The 12179-nt window shown below is 38.7% G+C and overlaps 1 protein-coding gene across 2 annotated transcripts in view; it reads right to left on the reverse strand.

The window, feature by feature from the left end:
* Nucleotides 1-12179, reverse strand: part of LOC149807219 (nucleoporin NDC1-like) — a 110100-nt gene that overhangs the window by 41569 nt on the left and 56352 nt on the right. For both annotated transcript variants that reach the window (XM_089963722.1, XM_089963715.1), the window contains exons 11-12: nt 7311-7466; nt 411-473 (exon numbers count right to left, since the gene is read on the reverse strand). In XM_089963722.1, the coding sequence (XP_089819848.1) occupies nt 411-473; nt 7311-7466 (219 nt within the window). The remainder of the gene's footprint in view (nt 1-410; nt 474-7310; nt 7467-12179) is intronic.

The following is a 12179-nucleotide window of genomic DNA, read 5'->3' on the forward strand; positions in this document are numbered from 1 at the left end:
AACTTGCTATTTTATTATAATATGAGAATACATGTTACTACTGATTTAGAAGTAAATTTATTGATCAAAATTTTTCTAATATCCTGATTTTATCGCATGAATGCAATGGTGCCGAATGCAATCTTAGAATGAACCCCAAAATACATTTCTGACAATTAGTCATATAATTATCACTCAAATAATTAGAAAACAACTGGCCTTACCTAAAGCTGTAATTGGTGCTAACTGAAAACTTGCCTTACCTATGGTTGTAATATGTGCTCACTGAAAACAACTCACCTTGTCTATTCTTGTAATGTGTGCTGAACAAAAACAACTGGCCTTACCTATAGTTGAAATGGGTGCTAAATGAAAACAACTGGCCTTACCTATAGTTGAAATGGGTGCTAAATGAAAACAACTGGCCTTACCTATAGTTGTAATGGGCGCTAATTGGTGGAAGCTCCTCATATGAAGATTACTTGTCTGACCATCTGTAATGATAATTATAATATGCATTAATCACATTGCCTCAAAATATTCAACAACAAGTATTTCTAAATCAGTATTTAGCTAATCAAATTTAGCTGGTATTGATAGGAACCTGAAGTAACTTCATTTACCACAACTCAATACCTATTAACTCTGATGCCAATTTAAAGAGGTTAACTGAATATTTTTAGTAGAAAGCAAGTGAATCTAAGTGAAAATGAAGAAATAATCAGCTGTTTAATTGGAACAATCAATGATTATATTGCATGATGGTGATGAGTAACACCAGGGTCTATTCTAGGATGTATAATTGCAGATATCACACTAATTTCTAAAAACTTGCTCAATCAGTCATAATATCTAGAAGACCTTGAATTCTTCAATAATGACTCCTATATTTAGACAGTTGCCCCTTTTTCCCCAAATCAATGGGAGATCACTATTATTCGTCTTTCAGTTCAAGTTTTTAAATTTACTATTCAAACTGAAGTAGAATGTTATTTTTTTTAAAACTGTGATAAAGGCAAAACATAAATTTTGTTCTAGGTCAGGGGAGACTCTATGACTGCATTCTATATGGAAATGTTCTGCCGTGTTTTCAAGTAGTGAATGATTTGGGTCTATTTTGATTATGGCGTAATACACTCTGGATGGCACAGATTTTTTTCTATGTCATAAGAGATTTATCATGGCATGACTTTTGTAAAAGTTTTCAGGCATTTTAACTGTAGACCTTACTGATTTAGAAATAACCACTGTTAACATCCAGAGAGATCTATTGTGCAAGTATGAAACAGCTTCCAAATAGCCCAATCAAAGTCTCTGTCCAAGAATCATTAGATCTAGAGCTTAAAAATCATAAAGACATTTCATCTTTTTCTGAAAGATGGAGATAGAATAAATTTAAAAGCTTCTGTGATAATTCAAATTACTTACAATTCTAATCATTTTGTACATCTTTCTCAGGAAGGAAAAGCAATCTATAGGAAAATGATGGAATCAATAAATCCTGTGATCATTATAATTTCCATGACTGGTTCCACAATGTTTCTAATGACTGATCTGTAAAAAAAGGCTCTCATGACTGACATGACTGAATACAGTACAGGATTTTGACTCAAATTACTTCTGTTTCTTAAAACCTGATCAAGGGTGGTGGGCTGTTGCCATGGATTTCTTGGGTGTAGGCTCATGAGAGGTGGAACTATACTTCCCTTCATTAGGTTATTTCTAGAACTGAGTGGCACATTGACACCTTAGGTTTTACAGTGTGTAAAATGACTGCTGCTGCATGATTGGCATCATGATGAGCAAATCTGACCACTGTATCAAAGTCTATCACTGAAAGTGAGGAGAGAGCTGACTGAAAAGGACCTTGGAAGCCAGCATCTTTAACACTGTCTCCGGTAACAGGCATCTCATTGGTGACTCAAACAGCAAATGTGACAGCAGGAGTAGCAATAACAAGATGGCTGCCATGGTGGCCATACTGGACCCTAGATCAGCAACATTTTTTTTGGGACAAACTAGACATCAAGTCTTCTGGTGAAAACCCTAGGTCAATATGTTTGTGTTTGATTTGGATTTTTAACGTAGCTTTAACAAGTTTTCAGTCATATCACTACAATGTCTGCAATGTGGCAGTTTATACTGATGTCTAGCACTGGGGCATCATGCCGCAGACATGTAGCAGAAAGTCCCACCCTGTCACATTATCCTGACACCAGGCTGACCAGTCCTAACACTAACCTCTTAATGCTGAGCGCCACGCGAGGCAGCTGTTAGTACCATCTTTGTAAGTCTTTGGTATGACTCGGCCGGGGATCAAACCCACGACCTTCCGCATCCGACCAGGTCAATATGTCTTTATGTAATAACAAACATTTCAAGAGAGCTGTTGAAGCAGACATATTTTACATCAGATCAGCACCATTTTTAATTAGGACCAACTAGACATGATAAGAGGCTGTCAGGTTTGCTCAGCCCCAGATAGTAAGTCATGTATAAATTAAGGTATTATTACAAGCTATGGTTTGATGTCTAAACAATGCTGCAGGCTAGAGTTCATCTCTTATGCAAGGTTACCATGACCAGAGAGAAGTCCCAGCATCTTGAATCGGCACATGCGTTAGATCACACGACTTCCCACCTATGTGTTACAGCTTGGTGCTAAGATCAGAAGAACATGTGAGGGAAACGGGGCGTGTTCTAAATCCGTCCCCACGTGGACAGACAGTGAGAAGGACATTGTCCGCTGAGATTAATTGGACTGAGTCAAAGTGACACCAAATCGGAAGTGTGATAACAATTTCAATCCGAATTATAACTTCTAACTAGCAAGTGAAAATTCAGTCTTGCTTAGGATGATTGCTGAGCAATATAGGGTTAGTCCCAGGAAGCCACTCGTAATTTGGCGGTAAAACTTAGGATATTCTAAGGGACAACAAAGCTTCATAAAGCTTTTTGGGGGACAGAACATTCAGTTAAGTCCCTAGTCTCAAAGAGGGGAGATGGAAGTGAGACTAGCAGAGCAGTCGGAGGTGACAAGTCTAGTTGATGGAGAGCGTCAAGGAAGAGGAGGAAAATAGTCAAGGAGGAGAAACTGGAGGAGGATGGAGAAGTCAAGGAGAAGAAGGAATTTGGAGAAAGGAGGAAGAGAAGGAATTCGAGGAATAAGAGAGAAGAATACACAGATGAGTAGAATACAAGGGCAGGTGGAAAGCTATCTCACACTACTAATCAAGTGATGCATTAGGCTATCAACAGGTCGAGCGGAAGGAGAGTACTTGGAAAATTTTAATCAATTGACTATTGAACTGTCATTAAATTGTTATTTGTTAAACTTCACTTTTTTGTATATTCAATCATTTAATTATCGGCATTGCTGACTGGGGGCTTGGAGCTTTACATCTGTCCTTCACTAATTTAACTTCCAACCAAAATTGAGCCTAGGTGAGACTTCTATAATAACTGAAATAGAATACTGGAAGTACCCCACCCCAACCATAACACACCTCTCACAGTGACGGCATAACAATCCATCACGTCACAGTGGTGGCTTTGTCCAGGATCAGAATTATACATAAAAATTATCTTAACGACCTAAAGTATTAGTGAACAGCTGTGAGATATTTTCCATCCTGTGTATTTGAATTTTTATGATTTTTCAACTTGTGTATATTATATTTTGATATTTGCATGCTTGACAGATTTAAGATACTAACAGTAATTGTGAAGCAAATATCAGGCAAAATATCTTACCTGAGCGAAGTTAGTCAAAATGTAAGTATTGGGTTAGGAACGTGTAACATCTGCCAATTGTTTAGTAAGTCAATATAGGGTATCACTTACTGTTAGTATCATCATAAAATGGTTACAGAAAGACATATGATTAAAGAGTATGATGTCATGGGCAAGGAAGATCATGGGTATGAGGGAGATCAGCTAGCAGCATGAATAGAGGAGAGAATCAAAGAATGCCAAGATAGCAGCTGACAGAGAGACACTGAAGGAGCTGGAGCTGGCCAAGATAGCAGCAGACAGAGAAGCACAGACAGAGCTGGCCAGGATAGCAGCGACTGCAGAAGAAAGAGAGCTCACTCATGCTCTCAAAATGGAGAAATTAAGGGTAGACTAGGACCACTGACAGGGATGACTCCAGTATGAACTCTGGAAGGAGCGTACAACCAATTATCAACCATTAAATGGTACAGATAAGTATGCCATGGTTCAATGCAACTTAAGACACTTGCATTCGTTCATAAAATTCCTGAGCAACATTGGGCAATAAACATCTCAGCCTTTTTGCAAGGTACAGCTCGCGAAGTTTACCATAACTTAGCCCCAGAAGAAGCTGACGACTACAATGCGCTCAAGAAGCTCCTTCTTTGCTATTATCAGCTGACCACCAAAACTTACCATAAACTTTTTTGGGACTCAACGAAAAAGGCAACAAAAACCCACTCTCAATTAGACACCTATGTTCAAGGGTTATTTGAGAAGTGGATAAAGATGGCACAAGTCGAACGATCGTATGAAGGGCTACACGAGGTTATACTCAAGAAGCATGTCCCGAGTACTTGCTGTCACGCGTTGACAGTATTCTTGGCAGAGAGAGAGCACTGTACTCTCAAAATGATTGACAGCATGGCGGAGAGATACAAGCAGGCACACTCGAGCTGGCTGTCCGTAACCGTCAGGGCAACAAGATCAGAGGGGATCTACAGGTAAGGATGCCACCCATAGACCAGGACAGGCTTCACCCACAAAAACAGACATTGCAGGATGGTGAGGTCTGCCAATGTGTTACAACTGCAAGCGCCCAGTGGCATCTTGCAAAGGACTGTCCCAAGAGCAGGCAGACCCAGGTGAATGCCATTCCTAGGGAAGAGTGTGAGCTGGAGGCAAGCTGTAAACCAGCAAACCTTGTTGACAAGATGTTTAACTTCAGGATTATACAAGGGAGGTAACTGAGGTCCAGTATGTGAACGGCACCCATGGCTGTCATTGACCTCGATTCACCAAACGTGAAGGGGAAAGTTGAAGCTGCGTGCTTGGATGGACTATCACATGATGACATACTGGGACGTCATTCAGTGTTGCCACAACCAAAACCCGAAACCTGCACACCAATGCTGCAGAGTGCTGTGGAAACCAGGTCCAAGAGTCAACAGACGAAACTGACGCCAATGAAAGTTACATCAACACCGATCAGTAATGTAATTCTGGCTGAATTGAGCAAGCTGCAGCAGGAAGATGCAACTCTGGCACAGTTGCACAAATACGCTGCAGAAGGAATGGAGAAAGAAACTACAAATGGTGCAGTTAAGTTCGTATACAAGAAGGGGATCTTGTGTTGCCATGCCAGGAAAGAAAACGAACACTTCAAGCGAGTCGTCATGCCAAAGGAAAAGTGAGGTGATGTGTTGAAACTCGTGCATGAGAGTCTCATGGGAAGAAGCATGGGTATTGCCAAGATGTGTGATTGTCTTTTCAAGGAATTCTACTGGCCTGGGGTCCAAGGAGATGTTAAGCAGTTCTGTCTCTCCTGTGACAAGTGTCAGAGAATGGCACCAAAAACGAATCATTGATCCGTCCTCATGGGGAGTACACCTCTTATTGATGGACCATTTCAATGTGACAAGATGGATTTGATTGGACCGCCAAAACCTGCATCGTCGCAAGGAAATGGGTATATTTTAACGGTCGTAGATTACGCTACACGCTATCTAGAAGCTGTCACATTGTGTAATACTGATTTGGAAATTGTTGCTTAAGTGCTGTTTTAGATTTGGTCAAGAGTCGGAGTGCACACCTAGTTCCTGACTGATCAAGGGACACAATTCATGAGTCATGTGACATCAGAGGTGAACCGACTGATGTCGATTAAGCACCTCACGATTATACCGTATCATCCTCAATGTAACGGACTGGTCTAGTGGTTTAATGGGACTCTGAAAAACATGGTTAAGAAGCTGTGTGAAGGCCTCCCAAAGATTGGGTGGTCTAGGTTAAAAAGAGTAATTCTGTGTGAGCTAATTTGCTGACAAGGGGTCATATTCAGTTCCTAATGCTTTATGTGCCGCAAGTTTTATACGTGCAATCTCTCCACAACACAGGTATTGTCATCTTTATTAGCATTTGTATGTGGCACATCCAGTCTCAGATTTTCTCATGCAGACGTGATAATAGGAATATTTACTATGGAAACAAGTTTTGACAAATAAAGAATTACATATTATAGTTATATTTGAACTTATCAAGTACAATGTAATCATGATAATTGTATGTAACAGGGATTTGCAGACTTTTCTGTCCAAAGTTAACCTCAAGCAGTGCCAACTCTAAACAATAGGCTTTTCAAAGACTGTATTGATACATGTTGCCAAATTTAAGGAGACCAGGTGTTAATTGGTAAAAAATGCAACTTGGGAGACAAGTTTTACAGGTGTGTGTTTAGATAAAAGGTACTCATTTGTAATGAGTAATTACAGGAAGATTTCGTTCAAAGTATGATCAATGTTAAGAAAATGTAACACCCACAGTCTCGATATAAATTGCTTGGCAAACAATTAAATAGACAAATGTACACATTCAAATATTATTCTCAAAAATCGGATTCTCAAATATTTTGATGTTCATCTCCAATCTGAAGGTGACTACATGATAATTGTAAACTGGATAAAATAATTATTCCCAAATCCTAAAGTTGTAAGTATAAATAAATAATTAGTCTTGAAATAATTCTTTCTCTCTCACTTCAAAATGTAGCTGTTTCCAGAATCTTTCCTACCTATACCATATGTCTAATTACATAAACCCTACAACAACAACAACAACAACAAAATATACATGTATGCTTTTGCTCTACCAATTATATCTGCATTCTACTCTTTACTAATGAAAAATAGAAACTAAAGTTATCTATGCTTGAATTAATGCTACTATTACAATACCATAATGACTGTAAGGACGGCTGAAATCAAGGTTGAAATCTGACAGATTTTTAAAAGGATAACAATAAGTTCTCGACAACATCACAGGGAAAGCTCAAGATGAAGAATATTCGGTATACAGGATGCAAGCAAGCAATGATGAGGGGACTTAATTATGCAAATACTATTTTTCTTTTCATTCTGGTACTGCTGGATTCTATAGGTGGCATTAGTCAATTCTTAGCAATAAGGTGATGTATCTCATGGAAACAGGTTTCAGATGCACCACCACTGTGTCTAAAATGACATAAACACAAAAATTAAGCAAACTGTGATTGGCAGACAGACAACAGTAATTCTATGTCTGATCTATGTCATGGTCAATCATAAAAACAACACTGGTACCTCTACTAAGAGATGGATGTGGTTTCTCCCCACTGGTCTGTCTAACTGGGGCACCGGATAAGACAAGCCAGTTGGCCTCTTGAACTTTGTCATTAAGTTCACTGATCACAGAAAGACAGACAGACAGCACTTTGTTCCAATTGTGAGGATGTCCTCCTAAAATACAATAATTAGTAAAAATTTGACATTACAAAGTGTAGTAAAACAAATATTCCAATATTGATAACTTATCTACTGTTTGTTTATACAAATAACAACCATGCAAATTTTGCTGGTGAAATACCTAGTATACAACTACAAGATTTAAGCACACCTGGATAACTCGTTTACCTGCTTATAACATGATATATCACTCACTGTATCGTCACAATGCAACTTAATGATCAGAACCTTTCAGAATCATCATAAGATTTAAAGCAAGTTTTAGTAAGAAACCAAACATTTTGTCAGATCTTTTGCCCTACAAATATTTTATGAATCAATAAACACAGTATTTGATGCCTAACAGGTGACAAGACTATAAGATAAATAACAGTTTAAAATGTCTTTTGACGTGAAACTTGTTTAAATTTTATCTTTTTATTGGGTTTCAGTGTAATCATCATAAATGTCATACTATCAACAATTCAAATGTGGGAAATAGTTAATTAATTGTGATGGAGATGCCCTTGAGCACTTCCATGAGAACCTAATTATGCATGTATTCAATGCCAAATCTGTATTCTATTCCTGAGTTAATTCCCTTTGACAAATCTCCAGCAACCTCTGGGCCAGGTGTGTCCAACCCATGGCCCATGGGTCGCATGTGGCCCAGTCCTTCACAATGTACAGCTCACAGACATAAAAGTGGTCCTTTTGAATATAAGCATTTTAATTAAACTTATTCCATTTGTTTGAATTGCTTTCTGATTTATGCATCTACCACAATATATGGCTATCTTATTAAACAATATTATTACAACCAGGTAATAAGAATGTTATAAGTGTCAGGTAATAATTGTGTTGGACTTTTTATTTCTCATTTAATTATTAAATGTAAAAAATTAAATTGTATTGGTAATTTTGGTCAAGAAACCAACTTGTGTGGCCCATGACCTAAAGCATTTTTTTTATCTGTTTCAGCCCCATCCAAAAAAGAATGGACGCCCCTGCTATAGGCCTTTCCATGTGCATTAACAATTCTATGTTGAACCACATATACAACACAAAATGTTTAAACACAATTTTTCTATCAGTTAAATTTAGTGAATGTTCTATTTTGAGAGTGGCTGTCATCTTTGGATATTTCCATAAATGCTGAAATTTACAATGGAAATGTAGTTTTCTGGGCATAAAACCAATTTTAATGATTTAGTACTTATCTGCTATTATTATGTTGCTATATCTTTTCCTGGATCCAGACACAAGTCTAAAGAGATTATTGACACCCTGATCCCAGTCAGATGCTTTAGTACACTTCTGACAATCAGACCATGGCCCTTCTTTGACTTGGACAAACAAAGAAAGTGCATCAGAACAGGGAAGGAGTAAACGAAGCAATAATAGAAGATAAGTATTACATACTTAAAATTAGTTTTAGCTCCAAAACACAAATTTCAGTAGCAATAATATATTACCTGACATTACTAGGTTGCTGAATTTGCCTGCCCAGCATAAAACTAATGGAAAACTGTCAAATGAACTCATAAATGCCAGCAGTAGGTGCTCTACTGCAGACTGGAGAAGATCTTCTCAACTCACTGGGCTACAGTGCATAAATGGCCACATTCTGGTACAACAATGATTGAAAGTAAATAGATAAGAAGGTAGAGTGATACAGCCAGAATGTGACTTTCATGACATCATCCAAAAAGGATTAAAATAGGCCCAAGATGAAGTAACAGTCATAACCTAATAGGTTTTGATTTCATGAAAGATCTCTCTCAGTGAGAGACTGATAATCATTTGTAATAGTCACAACAATCCACCCACACTGGCTGAGCCCGAGACTCAAACCCATGTGGGATGAGGAGAAATAACAGAGATCAGTAAAGATGAGTACTTTAGATCACTTGGCCGTGTTTTAGACAGATCAAAACATAAAGCTCTAGAAGTTCAAGTAGTCTATATTCTTCATACTCACAGACATGACCAAAACTGGGGAACTAAGTGGGTTTCTTGGCCAGCAACCCAGGTTGGCAAGGACAAAAGACAGAATCATAATCACCATTGAACCAAAAAGAACCCTTTACAACTGACAAGGCATGATTTTCACTCAAATCTGGATCCTAAAATGATCTGAGTGAACAGGGGGTCCTTGTGAAGTCTATAGTTTGCTTTAAGCACAAATTGGAGAGGCTGCATATGAAGCCTTCATTGGGGAAAAAAGCCTGCTACCAAGTTCAGGTTCCCAGCTGACAGCAAAATGTCCTCTCATCCAATCTTGAAAGTGTGTGAGAGATTCTGTTTGACAGAACAAAAGCTATCCCTAGACAGGTGAGAAAATTCGTCCCCCATAAAGGAAACTGAAATGGGATCAGATCCAACTTCTTTGGGTTGGTTATTAGGCATAGACAGTCTCATTAGAGACAGATCCTAAAAAAAAAGCAAACCTGCAGACATTGTGCATCAATGAATCATCAAATTACTGACGGGTGGCAAGAAGGAGGAGTTTATAGACTTCCTCTGGCTCCTGTAGCCACATCATCATAAGAAAAACAGACAGAAAAGACTTTTAAATTAATGTGATGGTTCTGTTGGTTCACCTGCTTAAAATGCTTTGGAGATGAAGCCATAAACCTTCCAAGAAAGGGGTGTTCCTTCAACAGCTCTACAGATATGAAAGAGTGCAGGTCTTGATGTTTTGGCAGTGCAGTCTGGGATGATTCTTTCTTGAACAGAGTCAGCTGCAAAAAGATCAGCATGTGAGATCATAGGAACTTGTGTAGAGACCATCAGTTCCAAAACCTCGGGAGGCTTGATGGGGAGACGGGCATATGTCCCTGCCAAAATCCCCACATGGGAAGTACCCAAGTTCAAAGTAGGGGGCTTAAGAAACCATGTGGGTGAATGGACCCTGTAATTGGAGCCTGAAAGCAGAGGCCAAAAGTGTAGAATACGAGACAGACCACCCCATTCACCTGTCTAGCTGCTTTTTAGCCTTGAGGGAACTTCTGACTTACCTCCTCACCAATGCTGAATAAGTGAGCAAGAAAGAACTAAGGGTTTTGGAGCCAGATTTGGGAGAAGGGACAGATATGACTAGTTCTGCTGTGTACAAGGTAGATACTTACTCCTCCATCACCTGTAGGGTGAAATGAAGCTGGTGACCCAAATAAGAAGGAACAGATATGACTAGTTCTGGAAACTTATTGTCTCCACAAACACTGTTTGTAAACCTGACTTTGCTCATGTTGCTAGACAGGACTATTCTGTCTTATTTCCTTCGCTGGAGAAGGGAACTAAGATTCAGAGTTCATTGTCCCATTCCCACTCACGAGGAAGGGGCCAGGGAATGGGTCTAACCCATTGTTCATCTTTGATTTCATCTCCAGCCAGAAGATAAGTGGCAGTCACTTCCTTTGATTGCTGAGGCAAAAGCTGGAGATAATCTACAGCCTGCATTGTCCACCGTTCCATTGTGGGAGTTGCCAGGCCACACAGGGGTTGAAGGGGAGCATCAAAAATGGAGGGGTATTGACACAATCCCTTCTAACATAGGGTCCTTTCCCCCATTGAATAGAAACACTGAAAAGAAATGGGCGGGGATAACTGAACTAACAGATTTCCCTAGCAATTGGTCAAATCCAAGTCCCCGGTGCCTGAACTCAGTGCTTGGTACCATTAGACTGAAAAGGGAGATCAGTACCAATCACCATACCTGGTGATCGGTGCTCGATGTCTAGTGCCCAGTATTTACAGCCAGGTGAGCTAAAAAACAATAACACTTGTAAACTTCATTTTAAAGCTTTGAAATAAAATTCAGATCAGTTAATGTATATATATGTATCTCAGGAGGCCTAACCTAACTTTATCTGCAAGGTAAAGTGTTTTCTGTGCAAACATGAATTCAGGTGATGACATAGACTTCTACACCGAAGTGTTATATGCAATGTGGAAATGCAAAATTATGAACATATTTAATAAAAGCATTTAATTACAATGAAAATCCCTGACTTGGGTACATTCTACAACATTAATGGATACTGGCAAAGGTGTACTCATTTTGACATCAAGGATACTGCAAACCTGTACAACAATGCTGTCACAAATATGAATATTTAGTTCTCGACTAATTAGCCTGTTGTTCACAAAGAATATTACCATCAGTGATATATTATATGCTCATCCTGTGTTTCTTATGGTCCTTGATATAGGCACAAGCAGAACATTGTTGATTCAGGAGATTCCTGATCAGTGGGTTTCAATAACCAGTCTTCAGCTACATTGACTCTGACCTTTGGATCTCCAAACAAATAGATTTCTTTCTTATCCTATGTGCAAGCCATCAACCAGCTCTGGTCAAGAAACTTATTCTAGAATAAAACTTATTCTGCAAAATCTATTTTGAGTCACATGCACTTTGACCTTTCAACCCCCAAATCAACAACCCTCTATAACTATAGTTATCATGCAAAAGCTTTTTCTTCTTCCACTCAGTGACCTTGACCTTTGACATTTTAACCACAAAATCAGTGGGCTTTCTTTCTTACCAAAACGATCTACACACTCAGTGATGGTAAAATGTTTGAAAACTGAAGATTTTGGTGCAGAAACCAAATATTGTTTTTTTTTCTAGCCAGTAACCTTCTCAATTAAGAACCTTATCTGTGGAAACGAAGCTTTTTATTCAACAAGTGTTCATTTCATTTGGTTGCCTTGCTATTTTAA

Source organism: Sinohyriopsis cumingii, chromosome 1 (assembly GCF_028554795.1).
Source record: "Sinohyriopsis cumingii isolate HCF-2022 chromosome 1, ASM2855479v2, whole genome shotgun sequence".
Taxonomy (NCBI): Eukaryota; Metazoa; Mollusca; class Bivalvia; order Unionida; family Unionidae; genus Sinohyriopsis; species Sinohyriopsis cumingii.